The sequence below is a fragment of the Trichosurus vulpecula genome, chromosome 9 (genome assembly GCF_011100635.1).
Source record: "Trichosurus vulpecula isolate mTriVul1 chromosome 9, mTriVul1.pri, whole genome shotgun sequence".
Classification (NCBI taxonomy): Eukaryota; Metazoa; Chordata; class Mammalia; order Diprotodontia; family Phalangeridae; genus Trichosurus; species Trichosurus vulpecula.
Window position 1 is genome coordinate 64,777,772 of NC_050581.1, and position 13,893 is coordinate 64,791,664.

The 13,893-nt window shown below is 39.8% G+C and overlaps 1 protein-coding gene across 1 annotated transcript in view; it reads left to right on the forward strand.

Annotated features, from left to right (window-relative positions):
* C9H9orf64 (chromosome 9 C9orf64 homolog) overlaps positions 1–12,614 on the forward strand; it is a 29,960-nt gene extending 17,346 nt beyond the window's left edge. The window contains exons 3-4 of the mRNA XM_036738059.1: positions 1,982–2,177; positions 11,718–12,614. Coding sequence (XP_036593954.1) covers positions 1,982–2,177; positions 11,718–11,950 — 429 coding nt within the window. The 3' untranslated portion in view covers positions 11,951–12,614. The remainder of the gene's footprint in view (positions 1–1,981; positions 2,178–11,717) is intronic.
* Positions 12,615–13,893: the final 1,279 nt, after the last annotated feature.

Consider the following 13,893-nt stretch of genomic DNA (forward strand, 5'->3'; position numbering starts at 1 on the left):
TTTTCCCCCTTATTTTCTTTGTCGCTCACTTCCTGACTCTCTTCCCCCTCTGTGGTTTTCCTGGGGAGCTGGATCTCAAAGCCTCTCAGCCATTTCCCACACTGAGAAATTCATGGCTCAACCACCTAGGTCTCTGCCCCAACTGATGGTTGGGCAGTTAGAATTGGCCCCAGCTGGATGCTGTGCTCTTTACCACAGGATCGGTGGCACGCCACCCTTTGTTTCTCAGTTCTCTAGCCTAGCACTGGCACTTCAGTCCTTTGAAACGCTGGTACTTCTGGGTTTGCAGCCCCTGGCAGACTTTTGCTTCCGAAGGGCTAATGGTCTTTCAAAAATAAGTGTTTGCCTTAGAAAAGAAGATGCCTTGAATTTTTTTTTAATCTCCTCTTCAGTGCCGTACTTCTACAAAAAAATAATTTATACAAAATTGTTTCCATGACCACTCATTTCTCAGTTTCCTGTAATCTGGCTTCCATTATTATCAAGCTGCTAAACCTGCTTTTTTGGTCAGTCAGTAAACATTTTAAGTACTTACTAGGTGTCAGTCATGGTGTTAATCTCTGGGGATACAAAAAAAGCAAAACATTGACCCTGTTCTCTAAGAGTTCTCAGTCTAATAGGGGAGACAACATGAAAACAACTACGTACAAACAAGACGTAGACAGGATAAATGGGTAATAATCAAGAGAGAAAAGGCAGTAGAATCAAGGGGGTGAGATTTTAGCTGAATTTTTAAGGAAGCTACGGCAACCATGAAGAGGAGATGAGCAGGGAAGAGAGTTGTAGTTACAGGGGACGGCCAGTGAAAATGCTTGGATATGGAGTGGTTTGGGTGAGGAATAGCACTGGATCAGAGTATGTTGGAGGAACACCAATGTCTTTTCCTAACTCACCAGTTACCCCCACCAAATCATGTCTAGCCTTTCTTGACTTTTCTGTAACAGTTGACACTGTAGACCACTCTTGATTCTAGATGCTCTCTATCCCTGGTTTCTGTGGAATTGCCGTTAGGTCTCTTCCTATCTACCTTGGTTGATCATCTTCCTCCCATTTCTAAGTGTAGAGGTGCTCCAAGCCTTTGGCCTGAACTTACCTTTTTCTGGGTTCTCTCATTTTGTTCTCTCACCTACTCTTCTGGGTTCAATTGAAGTTTCTATTTCAGTGACTCCCAAATCAACACATTCAATCCCAAACCTCTCCCTGAGCTTCAGTCCCATATTTCTATCTACCTACTCAACATAGCCATTTCAGTGTCCACCAAAACCTAAGCTTTATAACATCTTAGCTATTTCTGTTGATGGTGCAGCCTTCCTGCTGGTCACCCAGGCTTGAAAACTGTGCAGGGACTACATGACCACTTGTCAAGGATGTTATAGAAACTATTTAGTCAGTTAACACAGTCCATTTGTTACCTGTAACTGCCACACATTGTGCTAGGCACAGTGAATATATAGACCAAGATGGAGCAGTCCTGCAGTCTAGCAGGTGAGATAACATTTTCATATACAAAATAAATAAAAGATAATTGAGGGAGCACACACAGCTGGGGACATCAAGAAAGGTTTCACATAGAGAGTGGCACCTGCCACCTTTTAGAAGGTGGCACTTTCTCTGTGTATATTCCCTAATCCCCCTAGTTGTTATTGTTGTCTCCTGATCCAGTTTATTGTCTGTTTACTTATCGTTCATGTTTGTATTATATCACCCCCAGTAAAAATGTAAGCTCTTTGTATGGGAGGGGTGATTTTGGTTTTTGTCTTTGTATCCTCAGAACCTAGCATAGTGTCTCAAACACTTTAGGAGTCTAATCAATGTTGAATGGAACCAAAAGGAACTTTCTCAATGAATTTACAAAGGAAATTTATCTTACTATTAAAAAACAACAAATCACAACTAAGACCGATAAAACATTCTTTAAGGTTTGTCATTTTTGTAGATATGAAACTTAAAATACTCAAGTAACATTTTTCTCATTTATTAGGGTAAAAGGATTTCATTTTACAAACGGGCTCAGATACTTGTGGCAGATACTTGGTGTGTATTAGAAGGAAAAGGAGATGGCTGCTTCAGTGACATTTCCAGCATCACTATGTTTGCTGACTACAGACTACCCCAGGTTCTTGCTCACTTGGGAGCAATAAGATACTCTGATGAACTACTGAAGAAACTTCTTAAAGGTTTGTAAATTGTTTATGATATCACTCTTTGGGTTGTTATTCTGCACTTTATGAGCTGGTTTACTTAGTAGTCAGGAAGATCTGAGTTTGAATCTTTCCTTAAACACTAACTGTGTAACCCTTAGTTATATAACCTCTCAGCCTCCATTTTCCTATCTATAAAATGGGACTAATTATAGCTACTACCTCACAGGGTTACTGTGAGACGCAAATAATATAATTACTATAAAAGACTTTGCAGACCCATTATATCATTCTTCCTATTGGTCCCTGAACTGGGGGACTAGACTCCTGGCACCCACCTCCACTGATTGTCTTCTTTTTGACTGTCTCTTGCACCAAAACTCGGGAGCAGGGATGTTACTGCTTGATTCCTACCCCAGTGGGGACCTGCCTTAGGAACTTCTTCATTGCTAAGCTGTTCTGCAAACAAGACCCTCCCCGCTTCTCCAGCACAAAGAAGGCACCATGGCCTCCTATACCTCTGCCTGCTTGTGTTTGCTGTGAGATGGGTCTCCTTGGGTCTCATAGGACACAACATATCCATCTTCCAGGAGGCTGAACCTCAAAGGTGGATCTAGGATTGTCTAAACTACTGCTAACCTCTTTAGTCTTCTCTACTCTTCCTGGACTTAGAACTCTGTGGTTGGAGCCTCATTCCCTTTATTCACCCTATCCTAGTAATGCTGAACAAATTTCATTTGTTCCCTTCCTTGACTAGACGTTTCCTCAGGACTATTTACCTCAACCCATACTTCATTGTCCCCCTCCAGATCTACCCACCCCTTTCATTGTGCCCTCTGAATACCTGCCCATAATTAACAAAGTTGCTTTCATTTTAAACCTTTTTCACTCTATTCATCTTCTGGCCCTTGTCACCCTTTCCAGTACTGGCTACACTTCCTTTTGTACGCCAACTCACTGGTCATGGTTGGGGAGTAGGAATACTTTTTACTCTCAATTTCCCTTTATCACACAATCCTGATTCTGGTGACTATTCTTTAAGCCCCCCTCCCCAGGACGTTCTCCTTTCTTCCTCAGTGAGTTCACTGCCCAGCTCATGATCTATCTCTCCTTTTATCTCTTTCCCTCATAGTAACATACATACAGATACCCTTCAAATGCCCTAACATCCCAGCTTCTTCTACCCATTTCTCATGATCTACTTCTCCATTCTACCCCAGCTATACATATCTTGACCTTGTGTCACCCATCAGTGCTCCATTCTCTGTTGGTGACCTCTCAAATCCTTTGACTATAATCTGTCATAACCCCTAATCCCCTTCCTCATCCTTATCCTGACCTCCATTCTGTCTGTCTCTCTAGTATTTTCTAGGCCATCATCCCTGCACTGGCCACTCTCTTCTCCTTTCTCTATATCTTCATCAAGTTCTTAAAAGAACTCAGCTCTACGCTATGCTACACTCTCATTTCACACACACACACACACACACACACACACACACACACACACACACTCACACTCATTGACAATCCTACCTTGCCAAACCCCAGCCCTAGATTATTCCCACAGTTTGTCTCCTTTTCTACTTTCCACATGCTGTTAATGCTGACTGGGCCTCACTGAAGCAAAGCAAACCATTCTTTCCCTTCCCAAATGATTCACCATCTCACTCTTCCACCATTGGGAACCTGGGTGATTTGATGATGGGGGCTCAATAGTGACATCAAAGTTCAGGAGGGAGGAGACTTTGGCTATTCCAGGCCTTGTCGTGTCCCCTCAAGCTTCCTGTAACACCTCCTCAGTCCCTCTGTTTGCCAAGGGTCTCACTTCATACTTTATCGAAAAAAGAGTCAAGAAGAATGAGACCATTCTCTAAGAACTCCCCTACTCTCCTCATCTCATGTCACTGGGAAGGACGCAGTGCACATTGGCCCGCCCTGGTCGTGATGTCATCTCGGTCCTCTTCAAACATGAGAATGAACAACAACATGCTTTCTGCAGAGCACTTTCTTCCCTTCACACCTTTTCAGCTTCTTTTTTATGTTGTCTTCTCCCATTAGGTGAGGGCAAGGACTTTCTTTTTCTTTTGTATCCTTACTGCTTAACACTACCTCACACTTGGTAAGCAGCTAAGGTTTGTTGACTGACTGTCTAGATGGCTCATGTCAATCCATGTCCACCTAGATAAAACTGCTCCAGCTCTTTCCACTCCTTCTACTGTGGCATCTTGAAATTTTTTCTCTTCATAATTAACAAGCAAGAGCTTCATTTTAGACCTCTTCCTGTCGTGGTCATTCCATCTCAGGTGCTCTGAGAGACTTGGCTCCCCTTGGATGATACTTTAACTTATCCCTAGCCGTCTTTTCCAGTAATGGTTGCCCCTTCTCTCATGACATTTGATCTGGAAAGAGTTGGAATACCTCCCTATGGCCATTTCCAGATTCTCTGTCTGCTAAGAATATCCAAGAGGAGAGAGGGTGGTCATCAGTAACAAATGAGAGAGGGATGAGGATTGACTAAAGACCATCAGATTTGGCAATTTAGAGATCATTGGTGACCTTGGAAAAGACAGTTTCTTCTTCAGCAGCTTCTCCTTAGAGGTTCAGTTTATGCAAATTTATCACCCATTTCGGGTCCAAGTGGCTGTAATCTCTCAGTACCTGGGTCACAATATTCCTCATCACTCCTACTTCCTTGTTGCTATTGAGAATACCACCATCCTCCCATTCACCTAGGCTCATGATCTAGGTGTCATTCTCGACTCCTCGCTTGCTCTACTATCTACTATCCCCCCAGTGTAGACTCCCATCTGCTTGTTCTCCTGGTGTCAAGCCTCTTTCCCCTCTCCAAGTCTTTCTTCACTCAGCTATCATTGACTTTCTTAAAGTGCAGGTCTGCTGTTGTCACTGCATTCTTTCCTTTACTCCAGTTTCTAATGAAGAGTTAATTTTTCTTTCAAGGCCAATCTGTCTACCTGTACCTTTGATTACATGGCCCTTTCTCATCTTCTCTAGCAAATAGCTTGCACTTTTGTCCCCTTTCTCTAATCTCTTCCTTCTACCTATAAAAATGTCCATGTTCCCCATTCTGAAAAAAACATTCACAAGATCCTATTGCCCTACAAGCTAATTAATGAATTGTATATTACCTCCCTTTCCCAGCCAAACTCCTTGAAAAAGCTGTCTGCACTTTTTGCCTTTACTTCTTCTCATCTTTTTTTTAAGCCTCTTACAATCTGGCTTCCAGCGTCATTGCCCAGCTTAAACTGCCCCTTTCCAAGATTGCCAATGACTTCTAATGGCCAAATACGATAACTTTTTCTTAGTCCTTATTCTTCTTGAATTCTCTGAGGGCTTTGGCACTATGGACCATCCTGTCCTGGACACACTCACTTCTCTGGGTTTCTTAACACTACTGTCCCTCTTGGTTGTCCTCCCACCTTATATGACCACTTCTCATTCTCCTTTGTTGAGTGATTCTTTAAGATACATTCCCTGACCGTGTGAATACCACATAACTCTGTTCTGGGCCCTTTTCTCGATTTCCCTCTCTATTCACTTGGTGATCTCTGTGGCTTTAGTTATCATATTTATGAAGATAGATAGCTCAAAGATCTATATATCCAAATCTCGTCTCTTGAGCTCCAGTCCCGCATGGCCAGTTGCCTGCAAGATAGTTTGGACTATATGTTCTGTAGACATCTCAAACTCAGCATATCTCAAACTGAGCTCATTATCTTTCTCCTTAGACTCATCCCTCTTCTGAACTTCTGCCATCCTTCCATTCATCCAGATTTGGAACCTTGAAGTCATGTTCAACTCCTCATTGTCTCTCATCCAACATCCTATCTTTTCTACTTCTAATCTGTTGTATCCATCCCCTTCTCCCTCTCTCTTACAGCTTCCTCCCTAGCTTAGGCTTTTATCACCACTGTCTTGAAGTACTGCAATAAACCCCCTTTGATCTTCCTGTCTCCATCTCTGGACCATCCTTCACACAGCTAACAAATGGATTTTCCTAAAGTGCAAATCTGACCATACTATTGTCCTGAATAAGTTCCACTGCTTCTCCTTTTTCTCCTTTGTCTGGCATTTAGAGCCCTTCTCTGCTCTGTCTCAACCTGCCTTTCTACCTTCATTATACGTTACTCTCTATGTATATGACAGTCCAGCCGTACAGCTCTTCTTGCTGTCCTCATAAGGAGCGCTGCAGCTCCTTCCTCCTTGCCTTTGCATCGGCTCTTCCTGTGCCTGAAAAGCCCTCCTCCCTCAACTCCCATTTTCTTTCACAGCTTAGCTCAAGTACCACCTTCCACCCTTCCTTATTCTCTTTCCCCCTCACCGTGTGTGTTTTGTGTATACCTGTATGTGTAAAAGTTGTTTCTCCTGACTTGAGTTTGTAAACTTCTTGAGGGCAGGGACAGTTTTCACTTTTGTCTTTGTGTTTTCAACACCCAGCATATCACCCAGTCCATAGTAGTTGCTTAATAAATATTTGTTGATTGATTTGCCCAGAAGCCCATGTCCAAATGGTAGATCAATACATTAGCTTCATCTATTTATACGAAGACAGAAAAACCCTCAAAAATCATTCTCTCCTCTCTCCCCTACTCCCCCTATTTTTTGCTTAGTAGTAAGGATGAATGGCCTTGGTGAAGGGCTTTTCCTTAGAATGGTGAAATTATGGGTCTGGTTTATTCCCAGAAAAGACTTAACAGCAAAGGTCAGTGGAAGGAGTAAGTGAGATTATTGAGTTTCTGTGACCTCAGATTTTTCCAGTTTATGTGACTGGTATATTGGTTATGTAATACTTTGTATTTCTCATTTTAATTTTTTCAGTTGTGTTAGTATTATTTTTTTCCTTATTTTTCAGAATAAATTCCTTTTATGACTAGATTATAAAATAAATTTAATGTCTCACAGGTTAAAATCATTGAATATTTTTCTGAGGTTTTATATGGGTTTGGGCAAGTTACTTTGCTCCTGTATTAACCTGTTTGAAAAATGTTATGCTATGATGGAAAAAGCTGTCCACATCCAGAGAGAAAATTATGGAGTCTGAATGCAGATCGAAGCATACTATTTTCCCTTTTTTTGTTGATTTTTGTGTTTTCTTTCTCATGTTTTTTTCTCTTTGGTTCTTACTCTTCTTTACAACATGACTCATGTGGAAATATATTTAATATGATCTTACATGTATAGCCTCTGACAGATTTCATGCTGTCTTGGGAAGTGGGAGGGGGCTATTAGAACTCAAAATAAAGCAAATGTTGAAAACTGAAAATAAATTTAAAATAAAAAAAAAACTCATGGTACCTTATATAGTAATATTCATGTTCTGATTCATTAACCAAAGGGTTATTTAAAAGGTGATTATATTCAACTAATTTGATAACTTCTCACTTGGGTACTAATTCATTGAAGTTTATCATTTTTTTCTTGCAGGGGGGAGGGCAGGGCAATTGGGGTTAAGTGACTTGCCCAAGATCACACAGCTAGCAAGTTTGTCAAGTGTCTGAGGTCTCATTTGAACTCAGGTCCTCCTGACTCCAGGGCCAGTGCTCTACTCACTGCGCCACCTAGCTGCCCCAAGTTTAACATTTCTTAAATTGAATTCAGAAAGAAATTAATTAAAATACAACTGTTTCTCAAGATAATGAATAGCATATTTTGTTATTTGGCAACCTTTTTATGGTGGAAATGTATATTTTATTCAGTCATTAGATGAACACAGCAATTAGCAATTCACAAAACATCTTTTTTTGTAATTTCCCTTGAGTTTTTAGAATCTTATGGGCTAAAACAATATCAGATTTTGCTCCTTTCAAATCCTGGAAAGTATTTTTTTTTCATTTTTCAGCTCTTAGAGGGAAAAAATCAAATAATTCTTATAAAGCTCCATACTTTGAAAATATGTTAATTACCTTCTTTGACTAGAGCCATTTTCTTATGAGAGCTACATCATAGATAATCTACAGCCTCCACATTTATTTTCTTATCCTGTCTGCTGTCAAATGAAGGGGTAAGAGATCTTTCTCTGAAGCTAACCACTCTACCGGTGCTCTAGATACTGTCCTTACATGATTCCTGAAAGATATTGCTTCCATAGTTGATAAATAGCTCCATCTTCTTTTCCTGTCTGTTTTCAGGCATGTAGTTTTTCTCATTAAAAGTTAGTTGATTCAGTTTGTTCCCTTTAGCTACTGCCTTATTTTGGTCTCCTTCCTTTTTCTGTTAAACCTTCAAAAACATTGCTCTAAATTTACTGGCTCCATTTTTTCATTATCTACTTTTTCCTTAACCTCCTACACAACTTGGTGTCTATCCCTACAATTTTTCTCAAATTGCTGTTTGTAAGATAACCACTTACTAATGACTTTATTAAATGTAGTGATCTCATACTTTTTGACCTGTCTTTTGCTTTTAACCCTGAACCGGCTCCTCTCTTCCTTCTCCCATCTTTAGAAATTCTACCCACACTTTAAAATCAACATAGATGACACCTCTCTTAGAGACATAGGGTAATAGAGCTCTGGGTAACCTTAGATCATAGTCCTTTCCCTCTGTGTAACTTTGGGCAACATATTTAAGCCTCAGTTTCCAGGAGGCATGTATAACTCACTAAAGGTCAGTCCTTAAACTTTCTGTTTTTCTCCCTCTGAATCTTCTCATCCATTTTCATGATTTCAGTTGTTATCATTATTACTAGTTATCTCTCATCTAAATTCTGGTTCCCTAGTTTTGACTGCAAACTTAATGTAACACTATCACCTTAAACTGAACCTGACCTTTCCCTTTTTTCTGACCCTACCCTCAATTTCTCTGCAGTGTTTGAAACTGGCAGTGTTCACCATCCCCTTTCTTACTAGACTCTCTTTGGCTTCCCTAGCATTGTACATTTATGGTTCTCCTTCATCGTTTTCCAAACCCAGTAATGTGGCTGTTCCTTTTTGCCCTTGGTCCTCTTATCATTCATTCTCTGTTCTTTCTCAGTGATCTCATCCACTCTTCTATCATCAGTTATAACTTCTATTCAGATTCTTCTTTCCTTCTCTCCCCCTTTCTTTTTCAAGCCTATAGTTTTATAAGTTTTTTATAATGCTTTTTAATTTTCAGTTTATCCAATTAAATGAGCAATTCCACACATAAAGTATGTACATTTTGCTTTTTCTTTTACATATATAATAAATTCAATGTGTAATTTTCAAAGATGTTCTGCTTATCTGTTTCCTTTGAGATTTTTGTGCATTTTGAAAAATGCCCCAGTGATGTTTTTTCTTCTTTTTTTTTGGTCATTTTATTTATCCCTAACCCCCCCCCCCCCACCTCCAACTGAAGAAAAAGTAAAAAAGAAAATCAAAGCCCTTGTAACAAGTATGCATAAACAAGTAAAACAGGTGTTTCATTCTGTACCTTGAGTCCATCACCTTTCTATCAGGAGTTGGTCCGGAGGACAATCATTGGTTTCCCTGAAACTAAACCTTTCATAATCTTATATTTCATATCAAAGCTATCTATAGTCACGAAAAAATGCTTTTAACACTATTGATTGGAGAAATGCAAATTAAAACAATTCTGAGGTACCATCTCACACACCTATCAAATTAGCTAATATGACAGAAAAGTGTTGGAGGGGATGTGGGAAAGTTGGGACACTAATGCACTGTTGGTGGAGTTGCAAATGGATCCAACCATTCTGGAGAACAATTTGGAGTTGTGCCCGAAGGGCTATAAAACTGCATACCCTTTGATCCAATAATGCTTCTACTAGGTCTATGTCCCAAAGAGATTTTTTAAAAGGGTGGAGGCGGGGAGAACTATTTGTACTAAAATATTTATAGCAGCTCATTTTGTAGTGGCAAAGAATTGGAAATTGAGAAGATGTTCAACAATTGGGGAATGGCTGAACAAGTTGTGGTAGATAAATGTAATGGAATACTACTGTGCTATAAGAAATTATGAGCAGGCTGATTTGAGAAAAACCTGAAATGACTTAACCTGAACTGATAGAAAGTGAAGTGAGCAGAACCAGGAGAGCATAGTACACAGTTAACAGTAATATTGTACAATGAAGAACTGTGAATGACTTAGCTGTTTTCAGCAATAGTGATCCAAGACAATTCCAAAGGACTCATGATAAAAAATGCTGTCCACCTCCAGAGAAAGAACTGATGGAGTGTGAATGAAGATTGAAGCATACTATTTTTCACTTTATTTTTCTTCCGAGCTTTTTTTTCTTTCACAACATGACTAATATGGTTACACACACACACACACACATTCTCTCTCTCTCTTTCTCTCTCTCTCTCTCATTACATTCTTATACCATAATTGGTTCAGCCATTCCCCAATTGGTGGGCACTCCCTTAATTTTCATTTAATTCTATAATAAAAAGTTTTTTTTTAAATTATAAATTTATTATTTTATTTTTAGTCTACAGCACTCAGTTCTACAGTTTTTTGGGTTCTAAATTTTCTCTCCCTCCCTCTCTTCCCCTCCCCCCAAGATGGCATGTAATCCAATGTAGGTTCTATGTATACCTTCACAATGAACTTATTTACATAATAGTCCAGTTGTAAAGAATTATAACCAGTGGAATGAATCATGAGAAAGAAGAAACAAAATCAAAAAGGAAGGGAAAAAAAGAGAGTGAATAGTTTGCCTCAATCTGCTTTCAGACTCCATAATTCTCTCTGGATATGCATAGCTTATAAAAAGAGTTTCTATAAATGTTTTTGTGCATAGGGCTCCTTTTCCTTTTTATTTGATCTCCTTGCAGTTTGGACATAGAAGTCTATGGGATAAAAAATTTAGTGATTTTTGAGGCATCATTCCTAATTGCTTTCCAGAATGTAATTTTCCCTTTTTTGCTGTCATTGCTAAAGATGGGTGTGAGATGGAACCTGAGTTGCTTCAATTTTCATTTCTCTAGTTATTGGTGATTTAGAGCAATTTTTTCCATGGGGCTATTGATAGTTTGGGTTTCTTCATTTGAGAACTGCCTGTTCATATTCTTTGACTTTTTATCTATGGGTTAATGACTTATTCTTAAATTTTGAATCAGTTCCTTATGTATCTTGGATATGAAACTTTATCTGGGAAACTTCAAATTATTTTTCTAAGTTAACTGTTGACCTTATAATTTTAATTGTATTGGATTTGTTGATGCAAAACCATTTTGGTTTTTGTCCATTTTATCTGCTATAATCTTTTTATTCTTTGGTCATGAACTCTACCCCTGTCCATTGTTATAAAAGTTAATTCCTTCCTTCCTTCCTTTTTGACAGGTTTTTTTTTTTCTGTCATCAGGTGACTGCCACTCCAAAAAAGACATTTTAAATTTTGAACCCAAATTTACACCCTACCTCAAATAATAGTTTAAAATATTGGCATCATTGCTAATTTCATGTTATGCAGAATGCTTGTCACTTTGTTAGTCTGGTTTTTTTAAACAGATTAAATCACTAAGAGAAGTAGTAGTACTTGCAAGTATAAATTTAGTTACAAAGTATATTTTTATTATTGTACGGTTGTGTCACTTATTTTTAATATTTTTTCTAATGTTTGTCCTGTAGGAGAAATGTTTCCATCTGGGGATAAACAAGAGGTGGAAATCAGAGGCTGTTCTGTTTGGTGTGTTGAGCTGATTCGAGATCGACTTCTAGAGCTTATTGAAAAAAAGGGAGTAAAAATCTGTGTAGAAATAAATTCAATTCTTCTTGATTATTACTTATGGGACTATGCCCGGGATCATAGAGAAGATATGAAAGGAATTCCATTTCATCGCACGCGATGCATATATTATTGATTACAATACATTCTAGTCCATCATACCCCAGAATTTTGTAACATATAATCAATTTTGCACCTTGTCTTTTATTTAGGGTTAACCAGGAAAAAGTGTAGCACAAATTATGGGGAAAAGATTATTTCACTTTCTTATCTACTATTGTGCATTCCAAATTTGATTTTTGTTTGATCATGTTTTATTCTTTACTTCGTTAGTGCCCTAATTTTAATATTCCAGTTTTTCTTATTGCAAAATTTCTTTTAAAAAGTTAAGACTTTTAAAATGTGATCAGTTTTCATTGGGATTTTTCTACCATTCCGTAAGAGTTGATCATCTTTCTTATTTTATATCCATTTACTACACTCATCTGTTTAAAATTCTGATATATGTATATGTGATCATAAGTTGTATAAGTGGGAAAAGAGGATGTGTGTATATGCACGTGAAAGTGTGTATATTAGTAACACTGATCTACCAATAATGATGCTGTTGCAAAAATCAAGGTATGAAGTTGTAATTATGTTTGGCAGGTAACAGACATTACAAGATTAAAGATTCTTTTGGATGTAGTATAACAAAAATGCCTGATTTGGAATTGAATAAACTTTTTTTATACAAATGTTAAACTATTTTTAAAGTGTAATTTTGAAAGCCTAATAAAAGCATCAGACATTTAACAGAACAGCTTTATGTGCATCTTTAAAATACAGTGATTCTGTTTGGCATGGAAATTTTAAAAGTATAATTGGACTCTAGTCACCATACCCTGCTTTGTCATGTAATCTTTCTCCATGAGGAAAAAGGACAGTGGGAAAGAACCCAGGATTTAGTCACTGTTCAGTCCGTGTCACCCCAGGCAAATCACGTGCCTCTGCAGCTCAGAAATGAGGGAATCATCCTCGACCACGTTAAAGGGCCCCGCTGCTCCAGATCCTACTAATCTAGATTTCCAAAACGTGACTTGTTACGGCTCTTACGCCTTGGTGGGGAGGGGCGGGAGGGAAGAGGCCCGCGGGGCTGGTGATGGATGCTGGGCTCCGCGACTTGGACCCTTCCGCTACTCCTCGCACCGGCCAGGAGCAACACAGGTTCTCCCGAGGCTGCCGCTAAACACACACGCGCGTGCGCTGAAAGGAGCAGACGGACCGTAGCTCAAGGTCACGATTTCAAAGCGTTTCCGGGGCAGTACCTTTCTGGGCCTGTCACTGGCCGGAGATTGCTTCGCCAACTTCCGGTGCATTGCACGGCGGTCGTTTCCATGGTGACCCAGTTCCTGGTACCGCGGGGCTTGATAGGCGCTGATGTTTTATTGTGAGACGTGGTTAAGAGGGGAAAGGCTAGTACGCCCCATCCGTGATTCCACGGATAAGCGCTCCCCACCTCTCGCAGGGAGATGTTTGAGGGTGGACTGGCTCCTGTGAGGGCGCGCATGCGCAGCGGCATCTAGCCCCATCCCCCCCCATCTCCCACCCTCGTCCCGCCTTACTGAAGGGCCGAAAGGCCCGCGCTCCTTCCCCTGCTCCGGATGCCGGTGTCTACCTTGTGTTTTGGGCCGAGGCGGTTTCTCTGCGGATTTTATTTTTTCTGGAGGGGCCTGGGAAAATAATCATTTACATTAAATGCTACTACGGAGGGGGGAAACGGAAGAGGAGAAATGAAAGAGCCTTCTCTTTGCAGTGCAGCGTCTCTGTCGGCGCTGGGGAGGGCAGGATATTTCGGGTCATTACTGAAGTACAAAAGCGAAAAAGCAGCAATGCAACTCGTTTTAAGAAAAAAAAAAAGAAGCTAGTTGTCTCTAAAGGTGGCGGCTAGGTGTCCCAGTGGTTAGAGCAGGGGACCTCCCAGGCTAGGCTCTTCACCTCCGTCTGCTTCATTTCCTCCTCTGTAAAGGAGAGCTGCGAGATTGCTGTTACGATAATAGCATATTTGAGAAATGCTGTGCGAACCATAAAGTGTTACCG